At 40.3% G+C, this 14751-nt stretch overlaps 1 protein-coding gene across 4 annotated transcripts in view; it reads right to left on the bottom strand.

The window, feature by feature from the left end:
• The window catches only part of COLGALT2 (collagen beta(1-O)galactosyltransferase 2), a 100205-nt gene continuing 85454 nt past the window's right edge, over positions 1 to 14751 (bottom strand). For 3 of the 4 annotated variants that reach the window (XM_083359085.1, XM_083359087.1, XM_083359088.1), the window contains exons 8-13: positions 10760 to 10866; positions 9530 to 9662; positions 7441 to 7503; positions 6607 to 6734; positions 5926 to 6132; positions 1 to 2690 (exon numbers count right to left, since the gene is read on the bottom strand). In XM_083359085.1, the coding sequence (XP_083215211.1) occupies positions 2414 to 2690; positions 5926 to 6132; positions 6607 to 6734; positions 7441 to 7503; positions 9530 to 9662; positions 10760 to 10866 (915 nt within the window). In that variant the 3' untranslated portion in view covers positions 1 to 2413. The remainder of the gene's footprint in view (positions 2691 to 5925; positions 6133 to 6606; positions 6735 to 7440; positions 7504 to 9529; positions 9663 to 10759; positions 10867 to 14751) is intronic. The other variant, XM_083359086.1, reaches the window with a different exon arrangement.

Here is a 14751-nt window from a genome sequence, read left to right as displayed (position 1 = left end):
GTTTGTTCAAATCCCCCCAGACAAATTACCCATTTTCATTGTATCACACAGGTAGTTTTAAAAGATGCCCTCTGTTATTTCAATGATTTTTGCTAGCATAGCAATCTTCTGTACCTGTCCATTATGCTTTCTTTTAAGAAACTTACTATTCAAGTTGCATAAAAAAGAGAGCTGTTTCTTTTTTTTTTAAAAAAAGGATTGAAGAAGTAGGATGTAACACCCTCTTTAATGATACCTCCTCTAATTATTACTGATGGCAGATTTTATGTTTTTTCTTTTGCCATTTGATTTCTATAGGCCTGTGCTGATTTTCCATAATGATAAACTGTTTCAGAAAATGTATTTTGACCCACCAGATTTTCTCACTGGTTGTTTTAGTGAATTGTAATAGAAGGGGAAAAATGAATACATGAAATATACTCAAAGCATATTTTGCCAAGAAATAAATATATAAATCACTAGATACAGACCTGGAAATTTAGATTTTTAAAAATTACTCTGCCTCTCATTTACTTTTCCTGTTGCAGTTCTGCCTACCTGGTCCTAAAACATATGCCCCATTATTTCTGTGATCACTGCTATTTGGTTTTAAAAATTATTTAAAGTATAACAAAAAATGACTATGAGGGCTTTCCTTAATTTTGGGCATGGTAAGGGAACATCGGAAAGAACTAGAATCAGGTTGTTATTGTTATTGACTATGATGCTATGTTAAAGTCATAAATTACCAAGACACCAAATCATTGCACTCATTGCTATATATATTATCTGATAAGCTGATAAGCTGATAAGCTGATAAGCTGCACACATACCTTTTATAAAAAATACAGTTGCACTGTTATTTCTTCTAAGAATAGTAATTCTTGAGTAAAACATCTATAGCAAGTTCAACACATACAGATTCTTTTGATTGTCTTTTTAAACATTTTAGTTCTGAATGTTTTTTTCCTATCCAGCCAGAAATCTGCATTATCAAAAAACCCTTGAGGTAAATGAACACAGACAACTTATGGTGGGTTCTAAAAATGTAAACTTTGCATACAGAGATGTTCTTCAGTGGAGTGAACATTACAGCTCATTTCAAATGATGAAGTTTGAGCATCATAAAAAGAAAAGAGCTGCCACATGTCCTTCAGTATAGTTCACATGCAAATGAGATCAAAGTGACACAATGCTTACATCAAAATACTTAACACCATCAGATTTTTAAAGGGTTGGAAAAGGTAACTATTATTTCCAAATCCATTATTCATTGTTTATCTATTCCTCCATACACTCAGCCTGAATTTACAGATGTGAGCTGAAATTCTTCCTCTTGTCATAAAAGCATGAAAGATAAATTACCACGAGTTTTACTGCATGCAACAGTACCATTTGTGACTGAAAGTGTGTCTCAAAGCTATCAATGAGCACTGTGTTTAAATGGATATTTGAAAAGATATTCAAATCCAGTTTCTAATGGAACCTACACATGTGCTATGGAGTCCTTGATGCTTGGTTGTTTGTTTGCAGATGTTTCATTACCTGACTAGGTAACATCTCTGATTATGGCACTAAGGACTCCACTGTTCAGCCCTCAGCTACCTATATTATTTTCTATCAGGATGCATGTCACTCCCAGCTGTTGGCTGAGGAAGATGTATGGCCTAATTGTCAATTCTCAGTTCTCCATCTAGTAGATATCTTCACTAAATTTCATGAGGTGTGAAGGATAAAGATGGGAAAGTGTTGATAAATATTAAAAATTGTGAACGCCAGAAATTCTTGTGACAAATGAGTTGTTGTTCATAGCTTATGATTAAAAATGAAACCAAATAATATCTTTGGGAAATCATGTGATGAACATAAGGGAAATCTTGTCCATCATCTGATAATTTCAATACACACAATACTATTTAGCATTTAGCCTTAGGAACTGGAACATTCTAACATTTCTGCTTCAGACTATGGTTCACAAAATCAAAACCGACAAGAATAAAGGCAATGCAGCAGACAATAGACTGATAATTAACACGGAAAAATTTGGTAGACCCTTCCTAACTCTTGTATATATTACTTTTTTATATATACAACAATTCTACACCAAGTATTGTAGAAAAACATTGGTTAAGGAATCTTTGTCCTGAATATAACCTCATTTCCTTTTAGAGTCCTCCAGCAGCTCTATAGAATTTCCTTTAGTACAAGCCAATCAGCCATAACCAGGGCTCCTTTCAATAATTTGTTTTAAAATATACTACCCTTGATTCAGTCAGGTTCATCCACTCACCCTGCAAAAATGAGACAAGCACCTTCTCGGTTCAAGCAAGTCACATCAAACTATTTTGCCAAGGAAGATAGCATATCAGTATCTCTGGAAGTTCCAGAAGTCCTACTGATGTTTCCAGTAACTTGTAGCTGATCCAGTTAACAATCATAGTTCGTCTCTGGTGGATGATGCATCAATGGAAGGTCCAGGTGGCAAGGCATTCTTGTTCTGGGCATCTTTATGGATCTGGCCCTGTTGCCACGACTTCCGGGAAAGTGTCCTGTCCCAATCAGTGGCCACAGTCTCATTGTCCCAGATTGTAGATGTCTCTGTGTCACTGAGGTAACCTGGTTGTCCAGTGTAGTGTGTTGGATAGATCAGCAAAGGCTCTGCAGAGAAAGCTTTCAAATCTCTAGGTTCATAATGTTCCATGTATTTGGCACTTAAAAAGGAAAAGAAAAGAAGACACTAAGAAGATTGCCAATTTATATGGTTTTGATATATTTTGTATCTCACAGCAGGATGAACTTATAATGGTTATAAAATGAGTGGTTCATTAAACATTCTCTTATCAATGTTGTAAACCTATATTCACATCCCTCAATTCTAAACATCTGGAGATAATATATTGATGTACTTTATTTAAGTGTTGGGAGGACTGGTATATTTTCTACAATGATAAGTCACTTTTCAACATAAAGATCAGCTGTAAAAACATACCATACATGGTCAATAATTTAAAAAAATTGAATAAGAAGCAAGTTCAACACTAACTGTAAGAAAGTATTGGCAGAATTTGGTTCACAGCTAATTATTAAGTAAAGGTGTAACATAAATTAGCTCACAACTAGCAAGAAAACCTCTTCCAAATATAATTGACCTTATTTCAAATTTTGATTGAAAGACATGTAATCAAGCTTTAATATGAAATACATTCACCAATTAACACATATATGAAGCTATCATTGGTCTCCTCATAAGGTTACTTGGCCTTATTAAAACTCTTCAATATCCCTAGAAGCTTTAAATGTATATAGAGATGCAATGATTTGAGCTTCCAGCTGGAATATGGTGGCAAGTCCATTTGGGTCATCTTAATGGATGACTTATATAGGAAACCCAAGGGAACAAATGCCCTCAATTTTCTTGGAGGCTTTCAGTATTATCAAATAAGGTTCTCTTTTAGACTCTCTGGGGGACTAGACCTTATGAAGGACTGTTTTGCAGCAACTGCCATTTTTTATGTCAGGCCAAATCTAGGAAGAGATTTTGGAGAACAACAGCTCAAGACTGGTATCTCAGATAATTATATCTTGACCAGAATTCAAGTATTTTATTTATTTATTTATTTTAATTCCATTTATATCCCGCCCTTCTCCGAAGACTCAGGGCGGCTTACAAGCTTAGCAGGTACCCTTCATTCAATAATGGGATGGAAATTAAATCCAGAAAAGACAATGTGCTGTTGCTCTACAGGAATCTGGACCTTGAAAGTGATTAAACACCTTCTGAGAAAACAGTTCTGCAGTCTGGGAATGCTCACTGATCCTCAACTGGCACTGGCTAAGCAGGTGTAAAGGAGTGTTTTTATGCAATTTCACTTAGTGTACCAGCTGCAAACCTCCCCAAGCCAGTTACATTTAGCAATAGTTAGCCATGCCTTGGCTTTGTCTAATCTTTATAAACACTCAATATAATCTTTATAAAACATTCCATGTAGAGCTGCCCATGAAAAGTGCCTGGAAGTGACATAGCAGCAAGGCTGTTAACCACTGCCAGGAATAGGGATCAAAGATCCACAATGCTTGTTGTTTGCTTAACAGGAACAACTAATCTGTAAAGCCATAAATAGCCCTCTAAGATTGGTGGGAAAAGCCCTTCTGGAAATATTCTGCTGTCAGAAGCCCAAGCCACCTGTCATTCTCCCCGGTTGTGGAACCCTTTTCTTAGCCTTTCAAAAATTGTGACAATGCACCACTTTTGTCATACTTTAAGTTACTATATTAGAATTAAAATGATATTTAATTACATTCTAACTTTTTGTTAAAAGTTTTAATTTTGTCAACTGTCATGAGAGTCTGTATGAAAAAAATAAATATACAATTATTAAATTTAAAAATGTGACTTGGGCAATACCTAAACATGCGATAGAAAATATAAGTTTGGGATTCAAACATGGTGTGACTACATATAAAGAAATTTTTAGATTGGAAAGGAATGTATGGCAACTAAAGCCATTCAATATTTTAAAAGAAGAAAAGATAGTACAAACGTGGTTTCAGTATGGGCAGATACAAGCTAGATGGAAAGAAGATCGGAAAATTGGTATTTCAACAACTGATGAAAATTTGGTAAAACAAATTAGAGATCAAAGTCAAGCGCATATAAGAAGGATATATAATGCATTGATAGAAATAGATTCATAAATGGAACTTGTTAAGGACTGTATGATAAAATGGGCCCAGAATATTCAGGAGCCAATAACGATGGATACTTGGGGAAAAATCTGGGTCAGAAATGCAAAATTTACACAGGCACAAAATTTAAGAGAGAACTTTTATAAAATGTTTTATAGATGGCATTTAGATCCCAAAAAATTAGCATGTATGTATCCAAATTATTAACCTAAATGTTGGAGGTGCGGTTGTGACGATGTAACGTACTATCATATATGGTGGACTTGCAAAAAAGTTAAAGCTTTTTGGATTAAAATTTGGTGGAATATGCAGAAGATATTTAAGAAAAAGATAAGGTTTTCTCCGCAGTTATTTCTGTTGGGTATTATTACAGATTGTACTGTTATAGAAACTAAATTGATGTTGAATTTAATAATGGCAGCAAGACTTTTGCTAGCGCAATATTGGAAGAAGGAGGATCTGCCTACTATAGAAGAGTGGACTCTAAAAGTTTCGAACCTAGCAGAAATGGCAAAAATTTCAGCATATTTGAAAGATCACTCGCAACAAAGATACATTTCGGAATGGAGAAGATGGATTGATTACATTCAGAATAAATATGGGACTAAAAAGTTTCATTTAGCATATGAATGAGTATTAAAATGTAATAAGATGCATTATTATTTAGCTATGTCTAATGGGAGTTAAAGTGCGATAGGATTTAAAGTGTGTTTATAGATAGCATATTTTAGTTCAAGCTTGTTAGAGGCAATACCCTGTATTCAGCTCTGGGAAGTGGGGGGGGGGGAAGGGGAGGGAAGGGTGGGCTTTATGGGGAGGTGGGGGGAAGTCGGGGGAGGGGGAGGGAAGGGCGGGTTTTAGGTGGGGTCAATTTATGTTTAAAATGTACTGTAAAACTTTTCAATAAAAAAATGTGACTTGGGTTTCCTAATCCCAGAAGCAATGTGCCCAATAGATGGGCTCTGCCCACAAAGCATTCCCATTTATATCATGGCCAGTCATTTCCAACATATATAAAACAGCAGTTTGTAGAAGTGATAATGTAATTGTTGAAGAGATAATATAATCAACACCAGCTATAGGAGGAGTGTTGTTCAATCCACCAAAAAGTATCTCATAAATCTGAAGCTCCAAAACAATTGCAGGAAACAACTATTTACTGATTAGAAGATAAACATTGCTGCTGAATGCATCATAGTCTAAATCTAACATACACCTAACACAAGCTATACTGTACAGTAATCACAGCCAATAACCTACATTGGGTGTTTGTTGTACATGACCGGCAAGAATTCATCTACAGGGAGCATCTTGCTGAAAGGTTGAGCTCCAATTAGCTTCTGAGCTCCTTGAAAGGTGATCGCGTAGCCCAGCGTCCAGTAAGAGTAATCGGCTTCCACCAGATTCATCACATTGGGCACAGCCTTTTCTGGATGCTCTACCTGCATCCGTTTCCGACCGATATATCTATATAGAGAAAGTTGAGTCATTGGACCCTATTCCATTTGCCGATATGTGGTGTAGAAACATCTAAACTCAGCACTTGTGGTGCCAGCTTCTCTGGCCAGATCACCAGGAGCTTCAGGTAAACCCTCTTTTTAAAAGAACTAGTAAGAATTAACAACAAAACATCCAGTTGTGGAGTTAACATAAAAGCTTCCCAATTCCTGCCCTGGATCAAAGGCCACTTGGTCCAGTATTCATTCCCTACAGCAGGGGTCCCCAAACTGTTGTAAGTTGAGGACCACCTGTATTATGAGACAAAAACTTCTACCTGTCTAATTTTCCTCAATGCAATTTTTAGAACCCACTTTCACATATCTCCTTATTCACTTTTCTAAGCTAAAATGCACCCAAATGTATGGCCTTTCCTTAATAGAGAGCACTCAATTCCATGGAAGGGAAGACACTCAGAAGCAAGATTAGTGGATTATTACTTACATAAGCTCCCAGTCAAGCTGCGTTCTCTCAATGTCATCCATTAATTTTGTGAGTTTCTTTTTGAATTGATGCTCAAAATGTACATCATCTTCAATGACTAGGCACTTCTCCATCTCCTTGCTTACTATCTTAAAATAACAATTTGAAATAATTCAAATTAAACTCAATCACTCATATCCCCTCATGACGAGTCTGCTGGAACATGCTGCACATGGAGCTGCCCTTGAAGTGCACTCAGAAACTTCAACCGATCCAGAATGCAGTGGCACATGCAGTGATGGTCATATTCCCAAGTGACACCTTTGCTTTGTGAGCTGCATTGGTTGCCAGTATTTTTCCAGGTGCTGTTATGTCCTATAAGTTCTTATATGGCATAGGGCCTAGTAACATGAGGGATTGCCTATGTTCCATAGCAGCCTTGCCAGTTTGATCCAACGTTCTCAGGGTCCTCTCCTCTCCTCTCAATTAATGAATCTCATCTGTCAAGAACCAGGAAGCATGTCTTCTGGAATAAGGTTTCACCCTCTGATATTCATGTGACTCTGACTCTGCTAATATTCCAGAAAGATTTAAAGACATATCTATTCTTCTGGGCCTTGGATTAGGTGGTTAGAGTTGCTGTTGGATTGAGTGTGGATATAGTTTGCCAGATTCCCCATCAATTCTTGGTTTTTTAATGCCTTTTAAATTTATTTCATAATTATTACACCATATTTTCATTCAGTTTGGATTTATTGTATACTTTCTAGAACTGAGCTGGGGCTGAGCAGTGTCTAAACTGAATATGTTTTTATTTGTTGACTACCCTATTAGAAAAGACTACAATAAAATTACCCCATGAGTTGTTTCTCTGTGGTAGCCTTCTCTGGAAGAATGTAAATGGGCCAGTGGAAATGCCTGTTTTCCAAGAGATTCATCATCATGAGCCTATCTCCAAGACTAACAAAAAATGCTTCTTTCAACATATAAAAAACAAGAAAAAAGTTAAGGAAATGATTGGTCCATTAGTGGGGGAAAGTGGCAAGAAGGTGACAAGCAATAGGGAGAAAGCAGAACTATTTAATTCGTTTTTTGCATCTGTCTTTACACAAAGGGAAAAAACAGTCCAACCTACCCAAACCAGTGCCATAAAAAACAGAATAGAAACGCAAGTTAAGATAGGCAAGAAAATGGTAAGTGAGCACCTGTCCAGCCTAGACGAGTTCAAATCACCAGGACCAGATGGATTACACCCCAAGATTCTCAAGGAACTGGCAGACATGATCTCAGAACCACTGAACTATATTTTTCAAAGATCCTGGAGCACTGGGGAACTACCAGAGGACTGGAAGAGAGCTGATGTAGTTCCCCTCTTCAAAAAAGGGAAAAAAATAGATCCAGGAAACTACAGACCTATCAGCCTGACCTCAATACCTGGGAAGATTCTGGAAAAGATAAACAACAAATCAGCGAACACCTTGATGCAAACAAAGTCATCACTAAAAGTCAACATGGGTTTGTCGAAAACAGATCATGCCAGACAAATCTTATTATATTCTTTGACCAAGTGACAAAACTAGTGGACCAGAGGAATGCTGTAGATATAATTTACTTGGACTTCAGTAAGGCATTTGATAAAGTAGATCACAACCTACTACTTGATAAGATAGAAAAATGTGGGTTAGATAGCATTACCACCAGATGGATTCGTAGCTGGCTGACAGGCCGTACTCAGTGTGTGGTCCTCAATGGAACCGCATCTACATGGAAGGAAGTGTGTAGTGGGGTGCCCCAGGGCTCTGTTCTGGGCCCAGTGCTCTTCAATATCTTCATTAATGATTTGGATGAGGGGATAGATGGGGAACTCATCAAATTTGCAGACGACACCAAGCTGGCAGGAATAGCCAATACTCCAGAAGATAGGCTTAAGATACAGAAGGATCTGGACAGACTCGAACACTGGGCACTATCTAACAAAATGAAATTCAATGGTGAAAAAAGTAAGGTTCTACATTTAGGCAGGAAAAATCAAATGCACAGGTATAGTATAGGTGGTACCTTGCTCAATAGTAGTAACTGTGAGAGGGATCTCGGAGTCTTAGTAGACAATCACTTCAATATGAGCCAGCAGTGTGCTGCAGCTGCCAAAAAAGCCAACACAGTGCTAGGCTGCATTAACAGAGGGATAGAATCAAGATCAAGTGAAGTACTAATACCACTTTACAATGCTTTGGTAAGGCCACACCTGGAATACTGCATCCAGTTTTGGTCACCACGATGTAAAAAAGATGTCGAGACTCTAGAAAGGGTACAGAGAAGAGCAACAAAGATGATTAGGGGGCTGGAGGCTAGAACATATAGGGAACGGTTGCTGGAATTGGGTATGTGTAGTTTAATGAAGAGAAGGGTGAGGGGTGACATGATAGCAGTGTTCCAATATCTCAGGGGCTACCACAAAGAAGAGGGAGTCAAGCTATTCTCCAAAGCACCTGAAAGCAGGACAAGAAGCAACGGATGGAAACTAGTCAAGGAGAGAAGCAACCTAGAACTAAGGAGAAACTTCCTGACAGTTAGAACAATTAACCAGTGGAACAACCTGCCTCCAGAGGTGGTGAATGCTCCAACACTGGAGGTTTTTAAGAAGAGACTGGACAGCCATTTGCCTGAAATGGTATAAGGTTTCCTGCCTGAGCAGGGGGTTGGACTAGATGACCTCCAAGGTCCCTTCCAACTTTATTATTATTATTATTATTACTAGCAAAAAGGAGAGGAGAGGAGGGGAAGAAAGGGGGAGGGGAGAGGAGAGGAAAGGAAAGGAAAGGAAAGGAAAGGAAAGGAAAGGAAAGGAAAGGGGAGGAAAGGAAAGGGGAGAGGAGAGGAGAAGAGAGGAGAGGAGAGGAAGCATTTCTGTCAATTACAGTGAGGATAAGCAAATTTTGGTTACCTCTTTCCAAATGTAATAGTGGCTAAGGAAACAGCCAATCTCTCCTCTGGTCAACACTCTAGAAGAGTATGGATCCTGGTAACCAGGAAGCATCTCTATATTTAGAGCTTTCAGCTGGCTTCTATTCAGCATCCTGAAAGAGACAGTGATTACATTCCTTAGCCAAACATTTTCAAGATGAAAAGGAAAGCCACAACCTATTTTTTTTAAAAAAACATAAGGTGGTGAATCTGTACAATGTGTAGCAAAATTTTTTTCCCTGCAGACAGAAATCAATGCAGTGTGGTAAAATAGGAGTTATTATTTTTTTTCTAACATTCTTGCTTTCAGCTTTCAAAGTACTACTTTCATAAACCAATGTTTTAAAATAATTATTTCTACTTGCAATCTAAAGTGGTACTGTCAATCCTCACAACATATTTTACAAGATCTCTTTTGTAACACTTTAGAAACTCAATAAAAATGTGGATTCTGTCTTGCAGAATTGTGCCTAATACGAAATGTACAGAATTTGATCCCACTGAAGGAGAATTTAGCTGGATTTGTAGAATTTTTATAGGGAATGCAGCAGAGAAAATATTTCCTAGGCAAGCACCAGTGAAATGAACAAGAAAACATGGTAAAGATACTAAAATTTCCCCAGTTTTACAAATGAGGAGGAAAGTGTTAATTATTTAAAGACAATGTGAGAATCTTTTGTCTACAAAACACTATTGTAAATAGCTGCTGGTGGGAGACAAATATTTTTGATCTTTAAAAAGATTAAAGAAGATGCTCGACTGATAATTATCTATCCTCTGACAAATATATACACCATATATCTGCACACACAAAAAAAACTTATTAAGGGAGAAAGTAAGCTTCTGAGCAGTGTCTCAGGGACAGAGATAGCAGGCAATTATTTTGCAGAGCAAGAAAGTTGTTGAATCAACCTTGATTTAATGCTCTAGTCTTCCCAGCATGGCTCATATTTGGCAAAGCAAGTCACTGGTAGCAGCAAGGCTGGAGCAGAAACAATTAACAGAGATACTAGAGGGAGTTGTCTTTATCAATGGGCACATCTCACGCCTACCGATGATCCCAGGTGAAACAGTTGATAAATGTATCCCAAATCACATAGAGTACTTCAAATTTTCGCAGTCCTTAAACTAGGTGGCCCCAACCCCTTCCGGTCCCTGGTCCCCAAATTTTACAGCTTCGTGCTTGGCAATGTTTATCAACTCAACTCACTTTCCATCCACAGCTTCCACTAGCTTGACTTCAATTTCCTGTTCATATAAAGTCCGCAGCATTCGATCCCGTCTGTCTTTTCGACGCTTCAGATTGATCATGAAAATCTAGAAAGGAAGAGACCAGAAGCATGGAGGAATACCAAAACAATAACATGTGCGGTTCCCACTATCCCTTTAAGTTTTACTGACAGCCAATGCTAAAATATAACTTCCCATCTTGAAGTGGGGAGAGAATTGCTAATTCAGTTTCAAATAAAAGGACATCCCCCTATATGGGGATGGGGGTCTCCAGCCAGATTTGGTGATTTCAGTCACTAAATCCGAGATTTTCTATGTGAGGGTCACATTCTCTGCCTTCAGTTCTCCAAGTTTTGTTTTTGTAGGAAAAAAGGAAAGTGTGTGCCTTCTTAATTATTCTGCCAGACTTTACTAACAACTATCATGCCTTAACTCCGAGTTCATTCTAAGATGAAAAGAAAAAGAGCACATGAGCAGCAGGTAGAAAGGTCTGAGCTTGTTGTTGTTAGGTGCAAAGTCGTGTCCGACCCATCGCGACCCTATGGACAATGTTCCTCCAGGCCTTCCTGTCCACTACCATCTTCTGGAGTCCATTTAAGCTCACACCTACTGCTTCAGTGACTCCATCCAGCCACCTCATTCTCTGTTGTCCCCTTCTTCTCTTGCCCTCAATCTTTCCCAGCATTAGGCTCTTCTCCAGTGATTCCTTCCTTCTCATTAGATGGCCAAAGTATTTGAGTTTCAACTTCAGGATCTGGCCTTCTAAAGAGCAGCCAGGGTTGATCTCCTCTAGGACTGACCGGTTTGATCGCCTTGCAGTCCAAGGGACTTGCAGGAGTCTTCTCCAGCACCATAGCTCAAAGGCCTCAATTCTTTGGCACTCAGCCTTTCTTATGGTCCAACTTTCACTGCCATACTTTGCAACTGGGAAGACCATAGCCTTGACTATACACACTTTTGTTGACAGGGTGATGTCTCTGCTTTTTAGTGTGCTGTCTAGATTTGTCATGGCTTTCCTCCCGAGGAGCAAGCGTCTTTTAATTTCTTGGCTACAGTCTCCATCTGCAGTGATTTTGGAGCCCAGGAAAATAAAATCTGTCACTACCTCCATTTCTTCCCCATCTATTTGCCAGGAATTGAAAGGGCCAGATGCCATGATCTTAGTTTTCTTAATGTTTAGTTTCAACCCAAGTTTTGCACTCTCCTTCTTCACCCGCAACAAGAGGCTCTTTAGTTCTTCTTCACTTTCTGCCATTAGAGTGGTATCATCTGCATATCTTAGGTTGTTGATATTTCTTCCGGCAATCTTAATTCCAATTTTTGATTCATATAGCCCTGTCTTTCTCATGATGTGCTCTGCATATAGGTTAAATAGGCAGGGCTACAGTATACAGCCTTGCCGGACTCCTTTCCCAATTTTGAACCAATCAGTGGTTCCATGTCCAGTTCTCACTGTTGCTTCTTGGCCAACATATAGGTTTCTCAAGAGACAAATAAGATGGTCTGGTACGCCCATCTCTTTAAGAACTTGCCACAGTTTGTTATGATCCACACAATCAAAGGCTTTAGCATAGTCAATGAAGCACAAGTAGAAGTTTTTCTGGAACTCTCTAGCTTTCTCCATGATCCAGTGTATGTTGGCAATTTGATCTCTAGTTCCTCTGCCTCTTCGAAATCCTGCCTGTACTTCTGGTAGTTCTCAATCCACATACTGCTGGGATTTTAAGCGTAACTTTACTAGCATGAGAAATGAGTGCAATGGTGCGATAGTTTGAACATTCTTTGGCACTGCCTTTCTTTGGAATTGGAATGTAAACTGATCTTTTCCAATCCTGTGGCCACTGTTGAGTTTTCCAAATTTGCTGGCAAATTGAGTGTAGCACTTTTATTGCATCGTCTTTTAAGATTTTGAATAGCTCAGCTGGAATACTGTCACCTCCACTAGCTTTGTTGTTGCTCAGCTTTTCTAAGGCCCACTTCACTTCACATTCTAGGATGTCTGGCTCAAGGTCAGTGACCACCTCATTGTGATTATCAGGGAAGGTCTGAGCTGCTCCCTCATAAATATAGCCTGCTGAGGTAGGAATATTGCGCCTGTGAGGGCAGGCAAGCAAACAAGAGCAGCCTTGGCACTGAGGGAGTGAAAGTGGGTGAATATCAGACTCCGCTCCCCTCTAACTGATTGAGCCCTATGACTATGTGGGAGATAAAATAAATGCAGGCTATCATAGCAGAGATGTTCCTGATGGACCAGGGTGGATTGTAGAATTCCACCTGTGGTTTGACCAGCCCCTAATAAATGCATCCTCAGTAGAATTTGGAGTTGAATAGCAGACCTTATGGCTAAATGTGGTGGCTTTAAGAACTAAGAGCCAGGGCTGACTGATAAACCTGCATAAATGATGGATATCAGAGAAAGGATTCTAGGGGGATTAAATCAAGCAACAGAATTAATATATGTTGTGAGTGTGCAGAAGAAAATAAGTATTTATTTATTTATTTTATTTTATTAATTTAATTTGTATACCGCCCTTCTCCCGAAGGACTCAGGGCGGTGAACAGGGCAATACATAATAAAAACAAGATACAAAAATTAAAAATTATTAAAAAGTAATTAAACAGTGATGCCCGAATAAATTAGTACAGATTAAAAGTTAAGGCCAATTTATAAAACCCAACCCCATCCCATCAGGTCAGGCCGGCTTGTTCAAAAAGGTGGGTTTTAAGATTGCGCCGGAAGGAGCGGAGATCAGGCGCCGTCCGGAGCTCGACCGGAAAATGGTTCCATAAATCCGGTGCGCCCACAGAGAACGCCCTCCCCCTGGGGGCCACCAGTCGGCATTCTTTGACCGGTGGCACCCTGAGGAGGCCCTCTCTGTGGGAGCGTACTGGGCGGAGGGAAGTTGACGCCGGCCGCAGGTGCTCCCCAAGGTATTCCGGACCCATGCCATGTAGGGCTTTGTAGGTCATTACTAACACCTTGAACCTCACCCGGAAGACAACTGGAAGCCAATGCAGCTCGCGGAGCAAAGGTGTGACATGGGAGTGTCAGGAAACTCCCAACACAACTCTCGCGGCTGCATTCTGTACCAGTTGGAGCCTCCGAGTGGTCTTCAAGGGTAGCCCCATGTAGAGAGCGTTGCAGTAGTCAAGACGAGAGGTCACGAGTGCATGAGTGACCATAGGTAAGGCATCCCGGTCTAGATAGGGCCGCAACTGGCGCACCAGGCGGACCTGGGCGAAGGCCCCCCTAGTCACAGCTACTATATGGTCTTCAAGGGAAAGCTGTGAGTCTAGGAGGACTCCCAAGTTGCGAGCCCTATCTACAGGAGGTAATAACTCACCCCCCATAGAGAGGGGTGGGATATCCTGAATGTCCCGAGATGCCGGTACGCATAGCCACTCAGTCTTGTCAGGGTTGAGTCGAAGCCTGTTCCTCCCCATCCAGACCTGGACCGCCTCCAGGCAACGGGACATCACATCGAGGGCATCACTGGGGTGGTTTGGGGTCGAAATGAAAAGTATGCCAGTGTACCCCAAGTTCAAGTAAGCAGAACATGCTTTAGTAAAGTGATGGCGAAACTTTTAGAGACCAAGTGCCCAAACTGCAACCAAAACCCCACTTATTTATCATCGGGTGCCGGGTGGGCATTGCCCAGTGGGTGTGCATGACATTGGGTGGGCCTGGCAGCAGTGGTCATGGCAGACTGGGTGGGTGTGGCCGGGGTGGGCATGGCCACCTCAATGTTGCTCATGGGGAGGGATGCCTGTGGGGGCCGGACAGGGTTGGGGGAGATCCAGGGGGTCTCTGGCAGGTGGGACAGTGGGCAGGAGATGAGAGCAGGCAAGGGGGAGGGCAGGGGTACCATTGCCACAGGGCAAGGCAAGGCAAGGCAGGGACCAGGGCGGCTGCTGCTTGACACCATCGCAAGCACATGGGGGCCAACTCTGTCCGTCAGCTGCCACAGATGC

This window comes from Vipera ursinii (genome assembly GCF_947247035.1).
Source record: "Vipera ursinii genome assembly, chromosome: 3".
Lineage (NCBI taxonomy): Eukaryota > Metazoa > Chordata > Lepidosauria > Squamata > Viperidae > Vipera > Vipera ursinii.
The sequence above is the reverse complement of the archived record's forward strand: the minus strand, read 5'-3'. Positions and strand labels throughout refer to the sequence as shown.